Source organism: Paroedura picta, chromosome 10 (assembly GCF_049243985.1).
Source record: "Paroedura picta isolate Pp20150507F chromosome 10, Ppicta_v3.0, whole genome shotgun sequence".
Classification (NCBI taxonomy): Eukaryota; Metazoa; Chordata; class Lepidosauria; order Squamata; family Gekkonidae; genus Paroedura; species Paroedura picta.
Window position 1 is genome coordinate 86,953,106 of NC_135378.1, and position 23,384 is coordinate 86,976,489.

Here is a 23,384-nt window from a genome sequence, read left to right on the forward strand (position 1 = left end):
CCCCACAAAACTGCTCTTGAGAGTCCAAGAGCAGAGACAAAACAGAGGCTTTCTCCCAGTTTGAAAGAGAGACGGCTTCTCAAGGATGGGCACGCTATTTCCAGGAACTGCTAGCAGCAGCCCCAGAGGGGGAGAGAGTCCAGGAATGCAGTCTAGCAGCACAAGGGGACCCAGATGTCGAGGGGATTGGAGCATCTTCCCCGGGAAGAAAGGCTGAGGAGTCTAGGACTTTTTTGGAAAAGAGACAACTTTCTCAAAATATGGAAATGCGACAGCATCCAGTGAAGCTGAGGAGCAGTATGTTCAGGACAAAGGACATACCACTTTACAGAGAGATTCAGATATGGAATGCACTGCCAGAGGACGTAGTGATGGCCACAGGAATGACCAGCTTTCAAAGGGGATTAGACAGATTCATGGAGATCTGACCACAGGTGATACACAATCCTCTGAATCCCAGAGCCAGAAGGCCTCGGCCTCTCTGCCCTGTGGCTGGCCCCTGGGTGAGACGGGAGGCTGGACTGGAGGGACCCTCCCCGGCCTGACCCAGCAGGGCTCTTCTGAGGGTCTTCTCAGAGGAAGGCCTCGGCCTCTCTGCCCTGTGGCTGGCCCTGCAGAGGAACTGGCTGGCCCCTGGGTGAGACGGGAGGCTGGGCTGGAGGGACCCTCCCTGGCCTGACCCAGCAGGGCTCTTCTGAGGGTCTTCTCAGGGGAAGGCCTCGGCCTCTCTGCCCTGTGGCTGGCCCTGCAGAGGAACTGGCTGGCCCCTGGGTGAGACGGGAGGCTGGACTGGAGGGACCCTCCCTGGCCTGACCCAGCAGGGCTCTTCGGAGGTTCTTATTGCATTATACAGTCTTATAAAATTATCCATGGGCTGGAGAGAGTTGAGTATAATAACATTTCCCCCTCTCCCAAAATATTGAGGGCACCCCATAAAACTGGTAGGAAGGTGAAATAGGACAGCCGAATCTTGCCAGGTCTCAGGAGCTAAAGTGGATGGGAGACCACCCAGGAAAGGTCTGCAGAGGGAGGCAGAGGCAAACTGGCCCCTGCTTTTGCAGGCCATGCGTGGGATGGTTCATGGTGCCTTCTCCCGGGAGGCCGCCAGATCCAGGCGGGGCCTGCAGGTCTCCAGGAATGATCCTTGTATCTCCAGTCTGCACCAGCTGCTTGGGGGGGGGGGGGGCGCTGCGGTCTGGTGCCCCGGGGGGGGGGGGGGGTCCAGGCCTGCCTGCCTGCCAGCCTCCGGGGGGGTGGGGGGCTGAGGGTCCCCCGCACGGACGGCTCCTCTGCAGACCGCGGCGGAGGCTGCTCCGGAGGGGGCTCTCCCTCCCAAGCCGTGACCCTCCCAGTCCGGCCCCGCTTTGCGCAGGTTTCCCCCGTGGGGGGGGGGGTGTCAGCCCGGGGACTTAGGCAGCTCCGCCCGGGCGCCCCGAGGCTCCTGCGCAGGCGGGCGGGGAAGGAGGCCGGGGCCGGGGCGGCGCCAGGGCTGCGGGGCGGTGCCGGAGCGGAGCGGAGCGGAACGAGGCGAGGCGAGGCAGGCGAGGCGCTTCCATGGCTGCTGCGCTCTACGGCGGCGTCGAGGGGTGAGCGCTCGGGAGCCCGGGCGGGAGGGAGGGCGGGGGGGGGGGGCGTCGCGGGGCGGGGGGCGCAGCAGGGCCGGGCTGGGCGCTCCTCCTGGGGCGGCTCCGGCCGGCGAACGCGGAAGGGCGGCGCGCACTGGCGGTGGGCGCGCCCCCTTCTCTCTCCCTCCCTCCGGGCTCCGCCTCCGTGCCGGCGCGCCCTGCCCTTGCCAACCTCCCGGGGCGGCCTGGCGTCCCCCGCCCGGCAGTCGAACTCCAGCAGAGAGCCCTGAGAAGGCGGGGGGGGGGTGGAGGGGGGGCAGCCGGGGCCCCCGGGCCAGCTGGCTTGCCTGGCCGCTCTTTCCTCCGCAGGGGGGGCACCCACTCCAAGGCGGTGCTGATCTCGCAGGATGGCCGGATCGTGGCCGAGAGCGAGGGACCCTGCACCAACCACTGGGTAAGGAGCTGCCTGCCCGCAGCCCGAAATCTTGGGGCTACTGTCCTTGGAGTGTCATTGTTATTGCTGTTGTCAAATGTGTTTCCTCGTGTTGTCTGTATCTGTCCCCTGTTCCCTGTAAACCCCCCTGAGCCTTCAGGGGAGGACGGTATATAAATATAAATATAAATAATATAAAGGTCTACCAAGGTTGGTCTTGCCTGCTCAGGCCGGCAGCTGCTCTCTGGGGTCTGGGGGGGGGTCTTCTGCATCTCCTCCTCCCTGGTTGGACTTGGGACCTTCTGCTCCTGAGCCCCGGCCCCTCCATCTTGCACCTCCCTGAGACAAGCGGCCTGCAAATAGTCACCCAGGCAGGCACGGATCCAGGCCGTTCCTGAAACACCGCCTAGTGCTGGAATAAGCCGCGGAGGGCCACCACAGGGAAGGCCCCGTCTTGTGGGGCAGCCAAGATGAAGCAGAGCCTCCAAAACCGTGCCCGGTCTCAGCTGCGCGGGGCACCCACTTGGTAAGGGAGGCACCCCAGGGCCCACCCTAGTGCAAGACCGCTGTTCCAGTGCCCCGGAAGAATACACAAGGTTTAAAATACAATCATCAGCACCCTGCCTTGTTCTCCAGTGGGAAGCCAAAGCAGCCTCTCCCAGAGGTGTGTTCGGCTTGGAGTGTTTGGCTGGCCCACGTTCACCCACGTGCAGAAGGGAGACTTTGACCTGGGCCAATTCTGGGTCATTCTTCATTGGACTCATGTTCCGCCTTCCCGAGTTGTGACAGCTCAGGGCGGTGAGCTTCATAGATCCTGGTCCGATATCTAACTAAGGAACACGGTCGCTGGTTTGGGGGGAGGGCGCGGCCCATTCTTCCTGCTCGTCTCCGAATCTCTTTGCTGGGGGGGGGGGGGCTTGAGCAGGCCCTGAGTGTTCGGATGTCGCCAGCCACAATGGAGACGTCCTTGGTTCTGTTCTCTTCCCGCAGCTGGTCGGCTCGGACAAATGCCTGGAGCGGATCGAGGCCATGGTCCGCGAAGCCAAAGGGAAGGCGGGGGCCGACACGCAGGCCCCCCTGCGCTCCTTGGTGAGTGTCTCCGCCCCCTCCCGCCTGGCTCCTCCTCCCTCCAGCCTGTGTTCAGGCCCTCCCAACCCCAGGGTCCCCCTCTGAACGCCCGGAGCCCTTGTAGGCTCCCCCCCCCCAATCATTGCAAAAGCCGTTCCTGCTGCCCCCACGTGCCTCCTGGGATGGCGGATTCACTCTGGGAAGGCCTGGGCCTGTTGAGACCCTGGATGCAGCCAGGCCTGTGTGTGTGTGTGAGAGAGAGAGGGAGGTGTTCACTGGGGGGGGGCGGTTGTTGCAGGGCCTGTCACTGAGTGGAGGGGAGCAGAAAGAAGCCACCCAGAAGCTGATAGAGGAGCTGAAGAGGCGCTTCCCCCAGCTGAGTGAGAGCTACTACATCACCACGGACGCCACGGGGGCCATGGCCACGGCCACCGACAACGGTGAGAAGGTGGGGTTGTGGGCGGTGCACTTTCGTGGACGGCCAAATTGGCTGGTGGGGCCCGTTCTCCATTGGTTGGTCTTGCCGAGAGCTGAGCTGACCAGTTAAGTTTCTCCGCAGAGTTTGGAGGCCCGACTAAGGCACTGTCGATACACGTTGGCAATAATTTGCAGGTGACTCTCTCCGTTTTGCAAAATCTCCGCAGATTTTGTCCGCAAAAATGTCCGCAGAGGACATCGGACGTGGGTTGTTCAACATGTCTGGATCGTCTTCTTTGCGAGTCCGTTAAGACGGTCGCTAAACCGGAGCTTGCACTCTCCGTGCGGCTACTGAGGTTTGGCAAAGGGTCCTCGTCGGCTCAGCTCTTTCGCTACCAAGTTCATCAAGGGCTGCTTAAAGAGTGTCTCAGAATTTAAGTTTGAGGCCTGGCAGGGCCCACACCTCTAGGAAGAAGCCAGATGGGCAGCTGGGCTTGTCTGTAGCAGCAACGAAGACCTGGGGCACCGTAACGATCGGACAAACGTATTCCAGCACGTGCATTTGTGTGCCAGAAGGCCTTCCTGAGCCAACACACTGAAGTTCATGCTGGAATATGGTTTGAGTCCAGGGGCACCTTGAAGACCAACGGAGTTGAATTCTGGGTTGCAGCTCTTGTGGGCAGGCACAGGTCTTCCCATTCAAACTTGGTCCCACTGCTGCAGACCTGCACGGCCACCACCTGAATGTACGCTAGGTGTTTCCCTCGTCTTTTAAGAATCCATAGGCCTTCTGCATTACTTTACGTCTAGAAAGAGTATCTAAACGGTGGTTCACGCCCCTTTCAGAATCAGAATCTCCCAGAGAGACCACAAAGGGCCCTCCTGTCCAGCCCCGCACCTTCCCGGGGACTTAGAAATCACACCCTGCTGACACACTTGTTTTCATCCTCGAACGAAGAGTGAAGTGATGGAAACTGAGATTTTGAAAACAGGAACTTAAAAACTCAGCGGGGACTTCCGGTCTTCCACGTGGAGCATGTGGCTCTCCCTGCTGCCTTGCAGAATCGCCGTATTCAGCGACTGCTTAGAAACTAAGGCTGTAGGCAGACTGCGAGTGGGGGGGGGGGCAGAAGGGATGGCGTCTGAGCTTGGCTCTTGAGGACCTTCCTTGTATGCCCAGGGAAATGCCAGTCACCACTTCGGGGGCAGGAGGCAAATTTCATCCAGGCCAGACTGGCCACGAGTCCTGGGTTATTTTTTGGGGGGGGGGAAATCATCTGGGCATGGAATTGGGGTCCCTGTGGGTGGGCAGGTAGTTCTGAATTTCCTGCATTTTGCAGGGGGTTGGACTAGATGACCCTGGATATCCCTTCCAACTTTTTAATTCTATGATTCTAACTGCGCCCTGTCGCTGTGGTTGGCACCCGCCTTGAGCCTTCCGGAAGAGGTGGGAAATAAATCGAAATATAATAATAATAATAATAATAATAATAATAATAATAATAATAATAATAATAATAATTTGGAAAAACTCTTTCAATCAACTGGAGTTATGAAAGCCAGGTCAGTCCCAAAGGCTTAGCCCGAAGGACCCCACCCTGACTACTCACATCACCATGGAGAGCCCCCCCCCGGTCTAGGGCTGGGGCTGGAATCGCCTATGCTTGGAGGGGAGGTGCATCAGACAGAGGAGGAGACGGTGGTGGGTGATGAGTAATGGGGGTGTACATAGTGCTTTAGGGGATACCTAGGGGCCATCTCTAGTCCAGCCCTCAACCCATTGCAGGGAACCACAGCTCCCTCCCGCAGTGGCCCTGCTCATGGCCCCTGGCCTGGTGGCTGCTTGCAAAACTCTTCTTTCCCTTCCGATGCAGGCGGCGTGGTCCTCATTTCCGGAACGGGCTCCAACTGCAAGCTAATCAACCCCGATGGCTCTCAGATCAGCTGCGGGGGATGGGGACACATGATGGGGGACGAGGGGTCAGGTGAGAAACGAGGCCTGGGGACGTCTGCCAGGGTCGTGCCCCACGGCATCCAGAGGGCTCCACCTTTGGGAGCAAAGAGCTTGGCTGGAGTGCTGCGATCTTGCCGGGTCATCTCACTCTGCTCTGGCCTGGAATGTCTGGAGACCAGGATCCCCCTCTCTCCAAAACCCGCCGGAGGCTCTGGAGCAGTCCTGGGGGGCAGTCGAGACCCCGTCAGAGGTGCCTACACTGACCTGGACTGACTCTGCAGAGGCTAGCTTTAGAAGGCCTGCTCCGTAACCTGAGTCTTTGCAGGAAGATCTCTCTAACACAGGGGTAGCCAAACGGCGGCCCTCTAGATGTCAATGGACTACAAGTCCCAGGAGCCCCTGCCAGCATTCACTGGCAGGGGCTCATGGGCATTGTAGTCCATGGACATCTGGAGGGCCGCCGTTTGGCTACCCCTGCAAACATCCCGGAGAAACCCCATCTGACCATATTGCTGCCCTCATCTCAACAGCAACCCTCAGGGATGTCCTCAGCCCAGGCGTCCCCACCTTTTCTGAGCCTGCGGGCACCTTTGGGATTCTGACCCAGGGCCGTGGGCTGGCACAAGCACAGCATGGCTGCTGCAGAAGGTGGAGCCAACCACACAATGGCTGCCGCAGGAGGCAGGGCCACACGGCCAGAGGCGGTCCAAGGTCAGGGGACAAGAGGAGCGCTTTTTCCAAAACACACGGGGGAAGAGTAGCGGCAGAGAACAAGCACCGTGGCTGCCACTGCCACCGAAACATCTTAATCTCTAGTCAGCCAGGTCTCCCGTGGCCAGTCAAAAGCCCCGCTGGACAAGCCCTCCTCCCCCACTTCTGAAAAGATTTGACAGGTACCTACCAGGGGGGGGGGGGTCCCAACCTGGACAATCACAACTGACATATGCTGTCAGCCAATGAGGCTACAGAAGAACTCTTTTGGCTTAATGACCCTGTTAAGGTTTTTCCCCTCGGTCTGGGCTGTGCTAGCAATGGGCCAGGTGAGGAGACTTGTGGGGTTTTGGTCCAGGCCCCCGGGGAAGGCCGGGGGAGGGCGGGATCTTGGAAGATACGAGGCTAGGCAGGCTCTTCTTGTTCTGCAGCCTACTGGATCGCCCACCAGGCCGTGAAGATGGTGTTTGACGGCCTGGACAACTTGGAGGTGCCGCCCCACGACATGAGCTACGTCAAGCAGGCCATGTTTGACTACTTCCAGGTAGGCTCCCAAACTGCCTTCGTCTTCTGCTGGCGTCACTGGCTGCTGGCAGGACTGGTGTGCCTGGTCAGAGTATTTCCGCATAGATAACGAGGCAGGCAGGCAGGAGTGCAATGTTAATGGTTTCCCTGTTTTATTGGAATTTAATATTTATACTGAATTTGTACGCCGCCCTGAGCCTATCTAGGGAGGGGCCATTCATGAGTCCAGTAATAATAATACGAGCCAGGTGGCCAGGGGTCAAATTATTCCCTTTGCCATAAGGTCAGTAGGGACCCTGGGCCAGCCCGGGTCTTTCAGGCTTGGGCCCCCAGCCCCTTCCCCCGTGGTCTCCCTTGCAGGGCAGGTGGAAGGATTCCCTGCTGGAGTCATGCACACAGTGTCGAGTGCCCCAAGGGATGCCAAGTACCACTGTAATGCGGGTGTTCTGGGTTTCCGCAGGTCTCTGACAGGATGGGCCTCCTGACGCATCTCTACCGAACCTTCGAGAAGTCAAAGTTTGCAGGATTTTGCCAGAAGCTGGCGGAAGGTAGCTAGAGAAAGAGGCGGACCGAGGTCTGTCCGTCACATTTTTATCCTGTCCTTTCTCTGTGGCATTTAGGGTGGTAGGCAGTTAATGCTTCCTACATTTCATCACAACATCACTGTAAGGTAGAGTAGGCCAGGCAATCATGACGCAAGGCCACCCCCTCCCTCCCTCCCCTGAAGCTTCGGGGCACAGAGGGAACTCAGGCCAGCGTAATGTGGTGGTTCAGAGCGGCGGCTTCTAATCTGTCGGGCCGGGTTGGATTCCCCGCTCCTCCTCCTCCACATGCAGCCAGCTGGGGGACCCTGGGTCAGGCCCATGGAATCAGAGACTCAGGGTTGACTCTTCCTAGAGCTGGGTCCCACAGACCTTGTCCCCTTCTCCCGTGCTTTGGGGGCCGGCTGTGCTGGCTCCCTCCTCCTCTCCCCCTCTCTCCGCAGGCGCCCAGGCTGGGGACCCCTTGTGTGGATACATTTTCAACAAGGCTGGGGAAGTTTTGGCACGACACGTCGTCGCTGTGCTGCCCAAAATTGACCAGGTAACCGGCAGCCCCGGAGAGCTGGTGTGGGAAAGGAGGGGAGCGTGCAAAGTGGTCTACAAGAGAGAACGGGGTCGGGGAGCCTGCTCCAAAGCACTCCTCTCTCTCTGTCCCTCAGAGCCTCTTCCAGGGTGAGCTGGGGCTGCCTATTCTGTGTGTGGGGTCTGTGTGGAACAGCTGGGACAAGATGAAGGACGGTGAGCAGCGGCAAGCTTTGCATTTTGAGGGTGGCTTGCTCTTTCGGGGCTGCCCACAGAGGCTGCCCTCCTCCTCCTCCTCCTCCAGCCTGCCTTCTGCTGCAGTCACCGGCTGCCTGTAGAGGCGGGAGGCCTGGGGAGGCCATGGGGTGGGGGTCCTCCACATCGCCCCCCCCCTGAGGCTCTCTGTGGGTCCTCCTGGATTCCAGGGTTTGTCGGCGTCCTTGGCCAGCACCGCTGCAGCGCCTTCTCCCGATTCAGCCTCCTGAAGCTGCGGCAGTCCTCCGCCCTGGGAGGGGCCAGCCTGGGCGCCAGGCACATTGGCGAGGCCGTGCCCTTGGACTACGCGGGCAACGTGGACGTCTTCTACACCCACTCTTTCTCCTGAGGGCAGCGGCCACGGCACGGCCCTTCTCTCCTCGCCCCCACGGCCAAGGGAAGCAGTGGGGGGACTTTCCGTTTTTTGCAAAAGCAAGTTTTTAAAAATGTACCAATAAAAAGAATTAATATTTTCATAGCAGGGATAACCATAAAATTATGGGTGGAGGGGTGCACCCCCCCCCCACACACACACAAAGTGTCTGCTCTGCAGGGACCTCCAGGGTCATCTAGTCCAACCCCCTGCACACAACTCACAACTACCTGCCCACCCACGGTGACCCCAATTTCATGCCCAAGTGATCCTTCTATCAAAAATCTCCAGAATCCAGCCTGGCCTGGAGAAAACTGACCTACCATCCCACAGTGGCTATCAGCAATTCCCTGGGGATGCAAGGAAGGCCCACAAGAGACCAACACTGGCACATCCCCCCTGACCACCCTCTCACCATCTGCCTAAGCTCATAAAAATCAGCATTTCTGTCAGATGACTCTCTAGCCTCTGCTTAAAAACTTCCAAAGAAGGAAAGTCCACAACCTCCTGAGGAAGCCTGTTCCACTGAGAAACCGCTCTCACTTTCAGGAACTTCTTCCGGAGGTTTAGATGGAATTTCTTTTGAATTAAATTCATCCCATTCGTTCTGGTCCATCCCTCCGGGCAAGAGAGAACAACTCTGCTCCATCCTCTACATGGCAGCCTTTTAAATACTTGAAGATGGTTCTCAGATCCCGTCTCAGTCATCTCCTCTCCAGGCTAAACAGACCAAGCTCCGCCAACCTTTCTTCATATGTCTTGGTCTCCCAACCCTTCACCCTCTTGGTTGCCCTCCTCTGGACACGCTCCTCTCACATTAGGGGGAGGCAGTTGACCTGGGGGCTGGGGCAGGACCTCCCTGTTCAGGCAGCAGGAAGGAAGTGGGAATAGAGAGGCTGCTCAAAGTGCCACTCAGCGGAGGCGCTGGGGAAAACAAGCCCCCATCAACACCGCTTCTTCCTGAGTACTTTTGCAGAAACGAGGGCTGGCCAGGATCTGACTGCCCCATCACCCTGCCCCGTTTCCCATCATGCTTTGCTGCCAGCCCTCCATGTTCAGAGACTGAGTTACCAGAAGCTGCGCCATCTTCCGCCGGCTGGTGTCTCCCACTGCCTGCCTGGCAGGGCACTTTGTGAGAAGACCCCCCCCCTCCCCAAGGCTCCAGGCACCCTCAGCCTTTTGCTCCAGCCGGCAGGCCCCAGAGCACCCCTCTGCCCCCTTCCGGAAGAACGCCACACCACGCCCAGCCCAAACCCATCTTTATTTTTAAAGAATGCATTGTTGTAAAAATGGACAGCAAGTCATGGCAAGGACCCCCTCAGAAAGAAAGCAGAGGCTGGGGGGGGGAGGGGAAGGTGGGGAGGGAAAGGCTGGGGAAGGGGGGTTACCTGGCTCCTCTGACCAACCTGCAGTCCCAGATCGAGACAACGGAGGCCTGGAAAGGGCGGCCCGAGAAGCTGCGTGGCCACAGCGGAGGGCTCAGCCTCTGGGTCTGCCTGGATGACAACCTCCCCCGCAGGGACTGGGCAAGAGGGCGGCCTCTCCCCCAGCAGCCTGCAGGAGGAGGCCGCAGAAAGAGGCCATGGCGAGGGCCCCCGAGGGCCGTGATCCCATGAACCTCAAGCAGCCCAGACCCTGGCCCTCTGCTCAGCAGGCGGGAATAGCAGGGGGGCAGAGGCAGCACACACGGGGGAGCAACGATGGAGGCTGTTGTCCCCCTTTCCAAGGAGCCGGACTCTGAAACACGGGAGGGGGTGCAAGCTGGCCCCACCCTCCAAAGGGGAGACGCTGGCAGCTGCCTCTCGGGCGGGTGGAGCCCCAAGCGGGCCCTGGCAGTCACGAGGATGCCGCACAATGGGGAGCTGCTCTGCTCCACGAGAGAAAGCAAACCCAACGGGGGAATTTGGGATCCGTGCAGCGCACCATCACCTGGGCTGGCTGGGTGGGTCTGCTGTGCTGAGGGGGGAAGGGGCTCCCTCCTCTTCTTGGGGGTGGACTCCCACAGCCCCTCCCTCAGGAGAGGCCAGGGTCTCGGGGGTGGGGGGCACAGGAGGGGTGCTCTTGCACAGCATCCAGGCGAGACGTGGCCCAGGCTGTTGCCTGAGCCATGACTCGCAAACTGCAGCTGGCGGGCCGTGGAGAACAGGCCAGCTCTTTTGGCACCCGGGGGGGGGGGTCAGGGGGTGGGGTGGGGTGGGGTGGGGGAGTCTCATCCCACTCAGCCGGACCAAGAGGCGGTTTCTGTGGCTGTGCAGGCAGTGGCTTTCTGGCCGCACGAGTGGCTGGGATTTGAGCCTGGGATCCCACGTGGCTGCTGCAGAGGCCCAGGACAGCCGGCAGACCACGGGCAGGGCTGTGGCTTCAGCTCAAGGGGCCCCGTTTGGACTGATGCAGCAGCTGTGGCTGGGGAGAGGGGGCGGTCCCCTGCCATCCCTGATCACGGCGTTTTATGGGAAGGGGAGGGAAGGGAGGGGAAGGGAAGGTCCTCTCCCCCTCTTGGGTCGGCATCTCTACAACACCCAGCACTCGCCTGACTCCCTGGGGTTAGGGGCCAAGTCCTCTGCAGCCACCAAGAAACAGCTGGGAGCAGGTCATTGGAGAGGGACGGGGCTCAAGCTCCACCCCGCAGGCTTCCCCCCCAACGAGCTCGGTAGTGGGCACAGACCTGTCGCCAGGCCTTGTCCCCCGCCCCGGTGGTGGTGGCGGCTCCTGAAGGGCATGAGAGACGGGCTGCTCCGAAGCGCGCAGAAGAGAAGCCTGCCAGGGTCCTGTCTGGCCGGAGGGAAGCTCGAGGACTTCCGGCGAGAAGAGAGAATCCTGGGAACCTTGTCTGGGCAACGTCCAAGGGCTGGCGGGGCCAGGGGCACGGATCCTGCTTGCAGCCAAGTCTCACTCGTCGCCGTCTAACGGAAGAAGCAGCCCCCCCACCCCCCCGCAGGACCAGACTGCCGATCTGCCGCGGGTCTAGCTTATTTTGTCAGTCCGTTTCGAAAGTGTCCCCGAGGCAGCAAGAAAAGAGGGAGTCCTGCAGATCCAGCCGTGAGGAGGAGTCTCTCTCCCACCACCGCTCACAGGTCCTGCTGCCCCCCCCCCACCCCACCCATCCAGGGGAAGGAAAACGTCTCTGTGAAGCAGGCTGGGCGGCTCAGTACTTCACTCCGGGGACGAACTCCTTGGCGTCGGGGTTTAAGGTGCTTTTGCTCTGAAAGGAAGACGAGGAAGAGGGGTCAGCCAGACGGGCCAGACTGCCCAGACCCCCACAGTCCGTTCGCGCTCCCCCCTCCCCCCCCCCTGTGGTCAGCCGGCAGCCGGATCTCTGTCCCCAACACTCACCAAAATGTCTTCCGATACGTGGCTGTCGTTGACCGAGAGCCCGTTTAGCTGCTGCTGAAGCTGCCCCATGCCCTGGGGCAGGTCGCGGGACGGGATGAACCAATCCTGGTCCTCTTCGTCCAGCATCTCCTGGAAACAGCGGTCGAGGAACTCCTGCTCCTGAAGCTCTTCTTCCACCTGGTCGAGAAGGAGAATGACAAGGAGGAGGGTCACGAGAGCCGAGCCAGGCCCAGCCGGAGCCCACCCTCTTAAATCTGGAGCCTGGAGCCATGAACAGACAAGGCAGATCTCGTTACAGGACTGGGAAATTAAGCCAGGTTTGCAGAAAAACCTGAAATCTAACAACAACAAAAACACGATGGCATTAATCCCTCCATAAATAAAAGAGGCAACCCCCGTAGTTTCTGTGGCTGCTGCTAAGCAATCACAGCTCTCTGCCAGCCTTCAAGCTTTCTGGGCTTTGTCAGTAAAAGGTGTGCTGGGGGGAAGCGGGACCCTTTCCAGGGCTGTTCTGGCCTTTGGCAGGGCCAGGCCCACTAGAAATGAATGACTGCAAGCACTCTCATTAGCCCTACTAGCAACCTCCCTCCCAGAGATTCTGGCCTTGCTTTGGCAGCCACTGTTTTGGCTGCGCCCACTGCCCTGTGCCAGAATATCATGGGTGACCATGGGCCAGCTGCCCCTTTTCCCTCAGCCGAACCTACCTCACAGGGGGGCTGTTGTGCTAGTAAAACAGAGAAAAGAGCCATCTTGTAAGCTAGTTTGGTGCCCCGGCGGGAGAAAAGCAAGGTATAAATGCCTACACGAGCAAGGGAAATATGAACCAGCTCATGAAAGTACAGCAGTCTGCTCAGACTGGCAGGTCCTCTCTGGGCTCTTTTCCATTGTCTCTTGCCTGGTCCTGTTAACATGATAACAGAAACAAGAATCTACCCTAGGCTATAACATTTAAACAATTTAACAATAAATACAAATAGACATGTCTTCTCTCTTCTTTTAATCGTCATAAAACAACCAAAACGGCCTCCAGATTTAAACTGTTTTCAAAGCGGCATTTTCATCAGTGGTTGTTTTTCCAACTTAATATTTGCTGATGGTCTAGTCCTTCGCTATGATCTATTCTTTTTCACAGGATTTAAACGATAATTATATTGGCCTTTGGCTCAAAGGTATGGGGAAGCTTAATCAAAAGATGAAAATGCCACTATGAAAACAGTTTAAATCTGGAGGCCATTTTGGTTGTTTTATGATGATTAAAAGAAGAGAGAAGACATTTCTATTTGTACTTATTGTTAAATTGTTTAAATGTTAATTATAGCCTAGGGTAGGTTCTTTTTTCTGTTATCATATTCATTTCGAACCGTCCTTTTTTCATGGCCCTGTTAACGAGCAGGAGGAGCTTCCAAAGGGGGCTGGCCGGGCGCATGGAGGAGGAGGTGCCGAAAGGGAACCTCCGCACTCGGGGGCCATAAGCGGCTGAAGGGACGCTAGAAGGCAGCCTCACAGGAAGACCTTGAACCCGAGGCCATGTTTGCTGGCTGCTGGTCTAGAGGGCCCCTGGTCTGATCCAGCAGGAATCTGCCGGTTCTTAACCCTGTAGTGTGTGACAGACACGTCTTTGGCCTGACTGGTACTCGTCACAATTCCAGTTCCCGTGTTCTGAGCAGATTTCTAAGACGTCTGTCCATGCCGTTCTTCTTAGGATGGGGCCACCAGGAGGGTCCACAGTCTTCCAAAGTGTGGCCACACCCTGGAGTAAGAGCAGCGTTCAGGCCGCTGGATTATTCCCATCCACTTCCTAGTCATGCTCAAGGCGAGGAGGCTGCTGCTGCCAGGCATTCAGTCGTGGCCAGCTCTTGGCGATCCTATGGCACACCTGTGCCCACATCTTCCCATCTTGCACTGCTTCTTTTAGTCATCTGATACTCTGGCCAGTGCCCATTTTGATCACATGTAACCACCACGTTCTTGGTCGGCCTGGCTTCCTTTCACCACTGACCGGTCCCAGCATAATTGCCCTCTCCACTGAGTTGGATCGCATGATATGGCCAAAGTAGGTGAGCCGGAGTTTCGTGATCTTGCCTTCCCGCAACTGATGGGGCATTATGCGCTCAACGCGGTCCCAGTTGGGTGAGAACCTGGGAACTAAATGCTGAACAATGCTGATGTTCGGGGCTATTCCAACTTCCCAAAGGTATCTGGGAGTTTTCAGAAGAACCAAAAACAAACCAAAAAAAGAGCCGGGAATCAGCGGCAAAAAGAGCTCCCCGTGCCCAATGGGCCGCTTGGCGGACTCTGCTGCAAAGTGTCTGGCCTAAGCCACCCCCAGCTCATGGCGACCTCCTAGGGGTTTTAAGGCAAGAGATGCTCAGAGGTCGCCTGCCTCTCCGTACTGAGCGTGCGCTTCCTCAGGGGTCTCCCATCCAAAGAGTAACCAGTTTCTGGGCTCTGTCGAGATCACGCTGGCCTGGGAGACATAGCGATTTGGCAGAGGCTAGGCGCTGCTGTTCTCGGAGACGCCACACGGTGGCAGCAGGCCTCCCATAAGCCATCCGGGCTCCAGCCAGGCCTGCAGGCGCCAGCCCCTAACTCCCTCCCTCCCTCCTGACGTCCTCCGTCCCGGGAGCCAATATTGACGCCAGACAGAAATGGCTCAGACTGGCAACAGAACTGCTCCCAGGTGCATCACGACAAGGCTGAGTTGTTCCGTCTAGGTGCAGGAGTTGTTTTTCTTACAACTGCTGTGCTCACCTTCGACAGGAGAGCAAAAGAGCTGTCCCAGGTAGCCCAGCAGCCTGTTCCCACGAGGGGTCAGCCAGAGGTATTTCGGAAGCCCACAAAGAGAGCAGGAAGGCAACACCCCCTATCCCAGCCACTGCCCCGGAAAGCCCCCTGACTCTGACCAGGACGAGAGATGCAAGGGGCAGCAGGACAACGCCTGAGTCCAGCCTGGGCACCCTGAAGAACAACCGAGTCCGATTCCGGGCGGCAGCCTTCGTGTGCATGGGCGTGCTCTTCTTCCTTGGAGACACGGAAGCTTACCCCCCCCCCCAAGCCTTGCCCCTGGGCTCAAGCGGATCCGGAATTGGAATGGCAAAAGCAATTATGCCAGGATTGGCCAACAGGAAAAGGAAACCAGGCCGACAAAGAACAGGGTGGGTAGACATGATCCATTTGGACCCTGGCCAGGACATGGCATGGCTGAGGGAGGCGGTGCGGGCTCAGGGATTGTGGCAACAGTTGTGCCTTGGGATCGCCAAGAGTTGGACACGACTGAATGGCTGGCAGCAACACCGACGACAATTCTGCTGCCAGGGCTTGCCCTCTTTCCACTGGCGAACCCTGCCAGGTATTTGTGCCGCCCTCCTTTCGCTCTTTCCAAGTCAGAGTCAGAGATGGAGACGTTCATTCAGGCTGCCACTTCATGGCTTCCTCACTAACAGTCCCTCCCTCGGGCCGGCCTGCTGAGGACAATGGCTAGGACTTCAGCTTCCACGTTCCCTCCCTGGATCTGACTCAGAAGTCTTCCCTGTTTACAATGGAAATGGCCGTCGTGACAGTCCCAAACACAACGGCCTGTTTTTCCGCAAGGGGCCGTCGTCTGGGATCCTGGCTCGCAGGCTGGAAACAAGCTGCCATTGGGTTAATGTGGGACCAGCGGCCTGGTGCAAGTCAGGAATGAGAGCTGGCCAGGAGGGAAGGCGAGACACAAGGTCCAGGACATCCGAGGCCCATTCCCACAGCCACACGCCAGCATTTGCCATTATGCTTGAAGGCAGCCTGTCAGTCCTCTGGCAACCTGTAGTGCACAGCACCTAGGACAGCAAGGGCAGCACACTCGGTATCAGCCACTTTCCAGAGCAGAGCCGGTTCATGCCCCTTGCCCCCCAGAATACAGTTGGGATGCTAAATCCTGCTAGAAAAACGTCCATTCCAGCTCAGGAGTTCTGGGTTTCCCATCTGTAGGGCTGTATTTGCACCACTAACCAGAGCCGGTGTGAGGACATATGGTGCAGGGAAGCAAAGGGGGGGGGGGGTTCCCAGAATTAAAAGCCTCTGCAGGAGGGAAACATGGAGGGCCGGCTTCCAAGGGCAGTCATGCTGGTCTCATTTGGAGTCCCCAACCAGATTAACTCCCACCTAATCGTCACGTGCTCCAGGGAGGGGCTCGGCACATTCTCTCAGTTCTCCTGAGCCACAACTATGAGCCAAATTTAAAATGCTCACAGTGGGACAGGAGGGAGGGATGTGCACCTGCACAGTGACAACTCAATGAACAACAGTTACAAGTGAAGGCCTCATTGTTTTCATCGTCGTTGTCCTGCAAAGAGACTAACAAGCTGATTTACCAGGAGGTGGGGTGAGCAGCTCAATGGAAAATGGAATGCAAGACTGCAGGAGCTGGTTCTAGGCTAGCAGAAAAGCATTCCCCAGAGAAATTGTCAGGGGTTTTTCAATAGGAAAAATGTTGAGAAAGGAAGATCTTTGTTGTGGATACTGGTAGGTTTAGTGCCAGTAGAGGCAATGGAGTCTTAGCTGATATTTACACCTGTACAGGGGAGCCTCAGACAGAGTTATTCCGAAATAACAAGTTGTTTGTTGATTTTTTTTTGGGGGGGGTTGTTGCAAGAAACCATCAGCCTTTGATGAGAAGAGCCCTCAAAAGATAAGTCGTGCACCTGAATATGCATTGGAGGAGGCAGAGCAGCTGACCTCAGCCAAGCAAGTCTTTCTAGGATTATATCGGAGGCCCCTGTGCACACCGAAGAAGCAGCTGGGTGCTGGCCTGCAATTCAGCCGACAGTCTAAGCATTTTGGTTTGAATTACTTGGACTAAGGACTTATCATCCAGCAGGTGATCTAAACAGGGGGCTTTCTTCCACAGGGACAGTTGGCATGCTGAAATAATAGCTTGAAAATTATCAATTCTAGGGTTTAATTATGAGGGTGCATACATCTTGTGACTTAAGGCATCAGTTTTTCTCCCCTACTTATCCGCTGGAGTGGAATGAGAATCAGATCTCTACTTGGCCTGCATCTCTTCTGCGATTCATGAGGGTGAGCAGGATGGCTAAGCAGGAAGAGCCAGGCCTCCTGCGGAACCCTATGCATATTTTTGGCATTGAGCGGAGATGTTTTCTCCCAAACTGCTTTTGCCATTTCAAGAATCCCTTCTAGAAGAGGGAAGGCTTCCGTGCCTGGAGAATCAGGACAGAGCTGGTCTAGGACCTTCCCTTGGTACGTAGGTCGATGACAGATAGAAATAACCACTCTGAAGAACTGGGTTTGATTCCCCATTCCTCCTCCACATGCAGCCAGCAGGGTGACCTTGGGCAAGTCACAGTTCTCTTAAGGGCAGTTCTCTTAGAGCTCTCTCAGCCCCACCTACCTCACAGGATATCTGCTGCGGGGAGGAAGGGAAAGGTTCAGACTCAACCTTGGAACCACTCTGGGTAGTAAAAGGTGAGATGTTAAAAAACAGCTCTTCTTCGTTTGGGAGTAAACTGGAGGCAGATTTTACATGCCGAGACATTGTGGCTCTCACACAAACACAGCAAGCACGCGGAGTGTTCACCTCTTCTGGTCATCATCCTCAAACATGATGGGCATTTCTCCTTCTTTTCTTTCTTGGGAAAATGAAGAGGTAGCTGGGAAGTGTTCTGCTCTCTAGGCAGCCAGTCCTGCCCTGTTCACTAGGCTAGCTAAAGGAAACCTTCCGGGGCTGGCCTGCGCAGGACCCACGTGCCTGCACAGAACAATGGCTTCCTGCGCCACACATCTGAAAGGCCTTCTGGAAGAATAAGAACTAACGAGCCAAATGCGGCTGCGTTCCCCTGGCAGGATACAGCGGGGGACAGAACGGCAGCCGAGTAGCACCTTCGAGACCTACAGGAGTTTCAGGGTGCGAGCTGTTGAAAGTCAAAGCTCCTTCATCAGATACCGGTTGGACTGGGGATTTGGGTCCTCACATCCCGGTCAGAAGCTGGGAGGGGAATTGCAAGAGGGAGCCCAAGAAGCAAAGGTATGAGGCACTCTGCAATCACCTTAATTAGAGCGGAGGAGGCATGCTTGGCGGCAGAGGGGGAGAAAGCGCCACCTGCAGACCCACACTGCCGCTCAGTCTCTCTTCCGGGATGATCCTCCCCCTCATCTCACAGCCGCTGGGCAAGAAACGGTGCCACGTGGCAGGATGAGCCTAATCGGGACCACCCAGAGCCCATGTGTGTGTGTGTGTGTGGGGGGGCAGGCCAGGAGCGCTGCTGCTAGAGGGCTGCCTCCTCCTCCTCCTCCTCCTCCTCCTCCAGAGGATATTTATGAATCCCCCTTTCTGGCGGGCAGCAGAGGTCTGCCTCCGCTTGCTCTGCTGGTTTCGGGTTTCTTGTTTTCTGCAAAGTCTCCCTGGCCAATGAGAGCCACGGGGAAAGGAAGGCGGGCGCGTCTTCCCCCTCCTCGGCTGGCAGGATTCCTCCTGCTGCAGAGGCTTTCCCTTCTGCACGGCCACATCGCAAGCTTGGCAGGCAGACAAAAGCCTGGGAGAAGCCAGGAGGTGCTTCTAGGGCTTGCTTCCCAGGACGGAGTTTAAGCAGTTCCTGGCCTCCTGGCTCACAAAGGCAAGGGGGAGACAAGCAGAAAACACGGGGATGGGGGGGTGGGGGGGCTGCTGAAGAGGAGGGCTGGCTAGCTTATCTCCATCCAGTCGCTTCCCTACACTTGGCCCTCTTGGGATCCCTCACCCAGGTTTTCCCTGAAGAGAAAGGGTCACCAAGAGGAGCTCAGAAGTTCAGCAGGGCAGGGCACAATGTTCCCCCTGCTCCCCTCCCCTCCGTGATAGGTTAAGCTGAGGAAGCTGCAGGGCACACTAAGGTATTCCGGACCCTAGTCCAACGCTACACAGCATTGCATTGAGGCTCACAACCAGGGCCCCCAACGTGACCCCTTTCCAGGGGACCAACAAGTGTTTTTCAAAAGGGTGGAGATTTTGTACAGCAAGAATTCTGACTAGCTGCCAGAGATGCACAGGTGGTGGAGGGGTTAGGAGCATCAGCCTCTAATCTGGTGGGCCGGGGTTGATTCCCCACTCCTCCTCCACATGCAGGCAGCTGGGTGACCTTGGGCTCCTCACAGCCCTGATAGTACTGTTCTCACAGAGCAGCCCTGTCAGAGCTCTCTCAGCCTCCCCTCCCTCACAGGGCCTCTGTTGTGGGGAAAGGTGGGGAAGGCGATTATAAGCTGCTTTGAGACTTTGTGGGGTATAAAACCCAACTCTTCTTCTTCTTTGGTATCAGCCATCCCCAGAGCAAAAGGATCTTCCCTGTGTGACTGAATGGAAGCTGCGGCAGCCGTTTTGTGAGCTTCTGGGGCAGCCGGTTTGCAGCTGCGACCGCTACTCTTCTCCGAATTCCCAAGGAGAACGCAGGCTAAAAAAGGGCAGGGGCCCCGAGGCCTAGGAGAGGGTTGCAATTCAGCAGGCAGGTACAGGCCAGAGAAGCATTTGCAGGACAAACTGCTTGGGACACCAGCGAACCCAGGTCCTGCAGCGAGGCAGAGATCCTGGCTCTCTCACCTGCCGGTTGAAGTCCTCCTCGTTCTCCATCCACATGTATTCTGCGAAGGGGTTGTTCTCCTTTTCGTCATGCCCGTTTACTACCTGGTCCTCCTTGGATTTTGCAGGCGTGGACGAAGTCGTGTTTGTGTTGGCCACGTTGGAACCATTCATCATTATGGAATCTGGCAGGGAAAGAGGCCAGGGAGAAAAGAGTCAGCAACAGGGCAACAAGGAGCACCTTAAATTCCAGCAAGAGCTCCAGGCCAGCCTTTGAGCTCTTCTTGCCTGGAGAAGGGGAGGTGGGGTGGGAGGCCAGACCCTTTACAACTAAGACGACGGCCTCAGAGTTGCCAAGGGCGGCTTCCTGGAGATGCAGCCTTCCGGGAAAGGTGAAATGAAGGGAGGATGTGCCTAGCAGAGAGGGGAGCAAGCCTGAAAGAAGCCCTACCGACGCTCTGGAAAACAGACGAGAACCCAGATGGACTTTGCCATCCTCATGCTGGCCTCACTGCAGAGAAAGCCTTGCCGTGCACACCGCTTGCCTGCCTTGGCTGGGGACACAAACGCCAGCCAATGTGCCCTTAAACACAATTCCCACTGGTTGGACCCCACAGGCCCCAGCTCAGCTGGTGGTGGTGGTTTCCTGTGGGGCAAGGGGCCCCTCCCACCAGCAGAAGGCTCTGCTCATCAAAGGAGAACACCACCATGAGCAGGACGGAGCCCAAAGGTCCTAGCCCAGGGGAAGTCAACCTGCGGCCCTCCAGATATCCATGGACTGCAATTCCCATGAGCCCCTGCCAGCATTCACTGGCAGGGGCTCATGGGAATTGTAGTCCATGGACGTGTGGAGGGCCGCAGGTTGACTACCCCTGTCCTAGCCAATGGGCTTCCCTGTGCAGAGCCACCCTCCGTGGGAGGGAGGAGAGAACCTGGCACAGCTCTCCTCCCAACCCTTGCGCAGTCAGTATAGCTCGCCTTGACAAGACACTGCGATCCCCTGTGCCTGCCGGTGCCACTTCCGAGGCAGAGCAGACGCCAAAGGGCTGCTTTGCAAAGAGCTGCAGTGGCTTCTCCCCTTCTCCGTACAGGTGAGAGCCGGCAAGCGGCACAAGGAGGCTGTGGGGCTGAATGAGACCAGCTTCTGAGCCGAGCCGGCTGGTCTGAGTCACCTTCTCCGGCTTCAGGGAGGGGCCCAACCCCATGATAAGTGCTGACACCGACTCTCTCCACGCCCCAAACACACAAACAGGGGCTCTTCTTCCACAGTGCCTCTGTCAGCCCCAGCGTTGGGAAGCCCAGGCCCAAATGGGGCAGGTTCTATGTCTGCAGGGGCAAGCGTATTTGGAGACTGAGTGCTGATAGCAGGAAGGGAAGAGCCCCGCCAGGGATGGGCACGGCCTAGCAGGGCCCACTCTGGGCTGATTAATTCCTGGAGGCCTGGGGCTGGAAGTGGGGGGGGGGGCGGGTTTGGGGAGGGGAGGCCACAATGCCACAGAGGCCATTGCTGATTTCCCCAGAAGATACTGAGCTCTCTCCCCGGAGTCGAGGTGTAATTCTTGCCTCTCCCCATGCCTCTGGCAGCCCTGGAATGCACACAGGAATGGTTCCCCCACAAATCCTTAAGTCCCTGGAGAGGGCAGATGCTTCTGCGGCTCCGCACACACCAGCCAAAACTTTGCCAAGCTGAAAACAGTCTCCTGGATCCCAGAGCTAGCATGCAGGGTAAAAACCCGGCCCAATGCAACGGCATACCGATTTGGGGGAACCCCCTGAGAGCACTGGCCAGGCTAGCCCAATCTCGTCAGATCCGAGAAGCCAACCAGGGTCAGACCGGATTTGCACTTAGGAACTCCAGGATCACCAGGATCAGAGGCAGATCTCCTCTGAATTTCTCTTGCCCTGAAGCCCCTGCAGGAGGGCTGGCTCCCAGGTGTCCACGGACTACAATTCCCATGAGTCATGCCAGCGGGGGCTCATGGGAATTGTAGTCCATGGACATCTGGAGAGGCACAGTTGGGCCACCCCTGCCCCACAGTGTTGGCTTTCCACCCACCCCTGAGCCCGGAAGTCCTCACAAAGGGGAAGGGGAGGGGAGTGACTAGTGGGGCGGTCAGTTCTTATCCTCAGCCGACTGCAGGGACTTGAAGGCCAGGTCTGGATTTGTGGCTGGGAAGCCCTTCTTCCTGCTTCACATCCAGGCGGCCAAAGCACGTGACTTGGACCACGCTCTGGGACCGACAGCAGCCTCTCCCATATTTACATTGGTTCGGGCGAACAGAACCAAGTGGAATTCCGAGGGCTCCCTTGAGACCAACTCAGTTTTTGTGTGCAGCTTTTGTGTGCAGACACACTTCTTGGGATGCACACAAAAGCCTCCACCCAGAATCACACTTTGCTGGTCTTAAAGGTGTCGCTGGACTCAAACTTTGTCCTCTTGCTTCAGTACAACACGGTGACCCACCTGAATCCACCTGGTGAACACACTCCTTGTGTGCAGAGAACAACACATGCAACATGTTCCATGCGACAGTCCGAAGCATGCTCCTAAGTAGCCTGCCCTACAGGACACTCCCTGGACACTGGAAGGGCTACTCTGGACCAGGGCCTGCTCTAGGAACAGAAGAGGCCTCCAAGAATTTTCTCTGGCCTTCTGGCCCATAGAATCGATTAAGGTCCTTTGTGGCCTACATAGTTAACATATGAGCCAGCTGTATATTTAACATTCCTGTTCCTGTATTTTATGGATGCTCATTTATTTATTTATTTATGCTTGACCACTGATAAAGGCACCGTGCCGAAACATGCCTGGCCAGTGGTGGCATTAGTACGAATGGACACTTGGGTTTTAATGAGGCTATATTTTAAGCCTGGGGGATTTCATAGTATTAAACATTAATATTGAATTTTACAACACATTTTACCCTACAGAGGCTTGGTCACATTTTCCTTATTTTGACTCTTGGGGGGAGGGGGGGGGAGTTCTTGACTTGGGTCAGGATATTTTCTCCTTTTTGTTTGCTAAAGAGTGGGACAGAAATGCAAAACTGGCCATCCAACTCCTGCTCTGGGTAGGCAAACCCTCGTCCCCAAGACATCCCAGCCCTCCCTCGGGCAGCAACTTAGCAGGGGGAAGCAAGCCCCATCATCAGTGTGTGTGTGTGTGTGTGGGCTCATGCCGCACTTAACTTCCCTGCTGCAAAATCCAGCTGCTGCTCTCCGAATTACTCTGTGCCTGCTATTTCCATTTGTTATTCAGACTAAGCAGCCCCAAGGAAGACCAAGCTCCCCACTGACCGTTCATGGGAAGCAAGGGCGAGAGAATCTGGAAGAGAAAAACCACGCACGGCCGGCGAAACCGGAGCAGAATGAAGGCACCAGAAGGGGGCTGTGCGCAGTGTACTGTTCCAGTACGAGGTGGCAGACTTCGACAGACACGCATCAGCTAGAACGTGACCTGCAGCTGAATCTGGGAGGCTTTGCAACAGCGCAAGAAGCAGCAGTTCCCACGAGACCCAGAGGCCCTGTCCTTGGGGAAAAGCCAGCCCACAAGGGCCCACCTGCAAACGAGGAACACACTGACGGGACAAGGGCAAAAAACACAGTGGAAGAAAGAATGCGCCGCCATATCCGACAGGTTTCAAAAGCCAGAAGGGGAAACCCACAAAACGCTGTTTTAGAAACACTTCTCACAAACGCACAACCGGGGCTTTGCTCTTCTGAGCTCAGACAGGAGGGCTGGACTTTCACTCTCAGTGGAGGGCTCCAGCCCCCTCCCTCAGGGCAGTGCACAGGGACCAGGGGCCCCCCTCCGCTTGGTACCACAAACATGGAAGCCAGCATGCTTCAGCAGAATCACACAACTTCGGATCGCCTTTGACCGCAACCCCAAGCCCACCCTCTGCAAAAGAGACCTGCAGAAGTTCTAGCGAGCGCCATGCGCCGTGTTTTACGTTATGTTACGGAGCTGGCCCACGGGAGCACCCCAAGGTAGGTCCCTCTATTCCAACACCCCGTCTCCCGCAGGGGTTGTCTGCCCCACTTCCAGGATGCCCACGGGCAGGGCAGGAAGGTGCTGGGGCTCAGTCAAACACGAAGGTTTGGTTGCCACGTGCATGGACCACAGCAGAGAGCTGAGAGCCA

General features: G+C 57.2%; 2 protein-coding genes across 3 annotated transcripts in view; one reads left to right on the top strand and one right to left on the bottom strand.

Annotated features, from left to right (window-relative positions):
• The first annotated feature begins 1,482 nt into the window (after positions 1-1,482).
• On the top strand, positions 1,483-8,470 carry NAGK (N-acetylglucosamine kinase). Its single transcript, XM_077301347.1, has 10 exons — positions 1,483-1,586; positions 1,935-2,019; positions 2,989-3,087; positions 3,365-3,506; positions 5,358-5,468; positions 6,580-6,692; positions 7,134-7,221; positions 7,659-7,756; positions 7,875-7,953; positions 8,163-8,470. Exons 1-10 carry the CDS (start codon positions 1,555-1,557, stop codon positions 8,339-8,341), a joined length of 1,026 nt encoding a protein of 341 aa, XP_077157462.1. The 5' UTR covers positions 1,483-1,554; the 3' UTR covers positions 8,342-8,470.
• A 1,137-nt stretch (positions 8,471-9,607) lies between these two features.
• PAIP2B (poly(A) binding protein interacting protein 2B) overlaps positions 9,608-23,384 on the bottom strand; it is a 30,315-nt gene continuing 16,538 nt past the window's right edge. For both annotated transcript variants that reach the window (XM_077301349.1, XM_077301350.1), the window contains exons 2-4: positions 19,263-19,426; positions 11,699-11,875; positions 9,608-11,567 (exon numbers count right to left, since the gene is read on the bottom strand). In XM_077301349.1, coding sequence (XP_077157464.1) covers positions 11,511-11,567; positions 11,699-11,875; positions 19,263-19,418 — 390 coding nt within the window. In that variant the 5' untranslated portion in view covers positions 19,419-19,426 and the 3' untranslated portion in view covers positions 9,608-11,510. The remainder of the gene's footprint in view (positions 11,568-11,698; positions 11,876-19,262; positions 19,427-23,384) is intronic.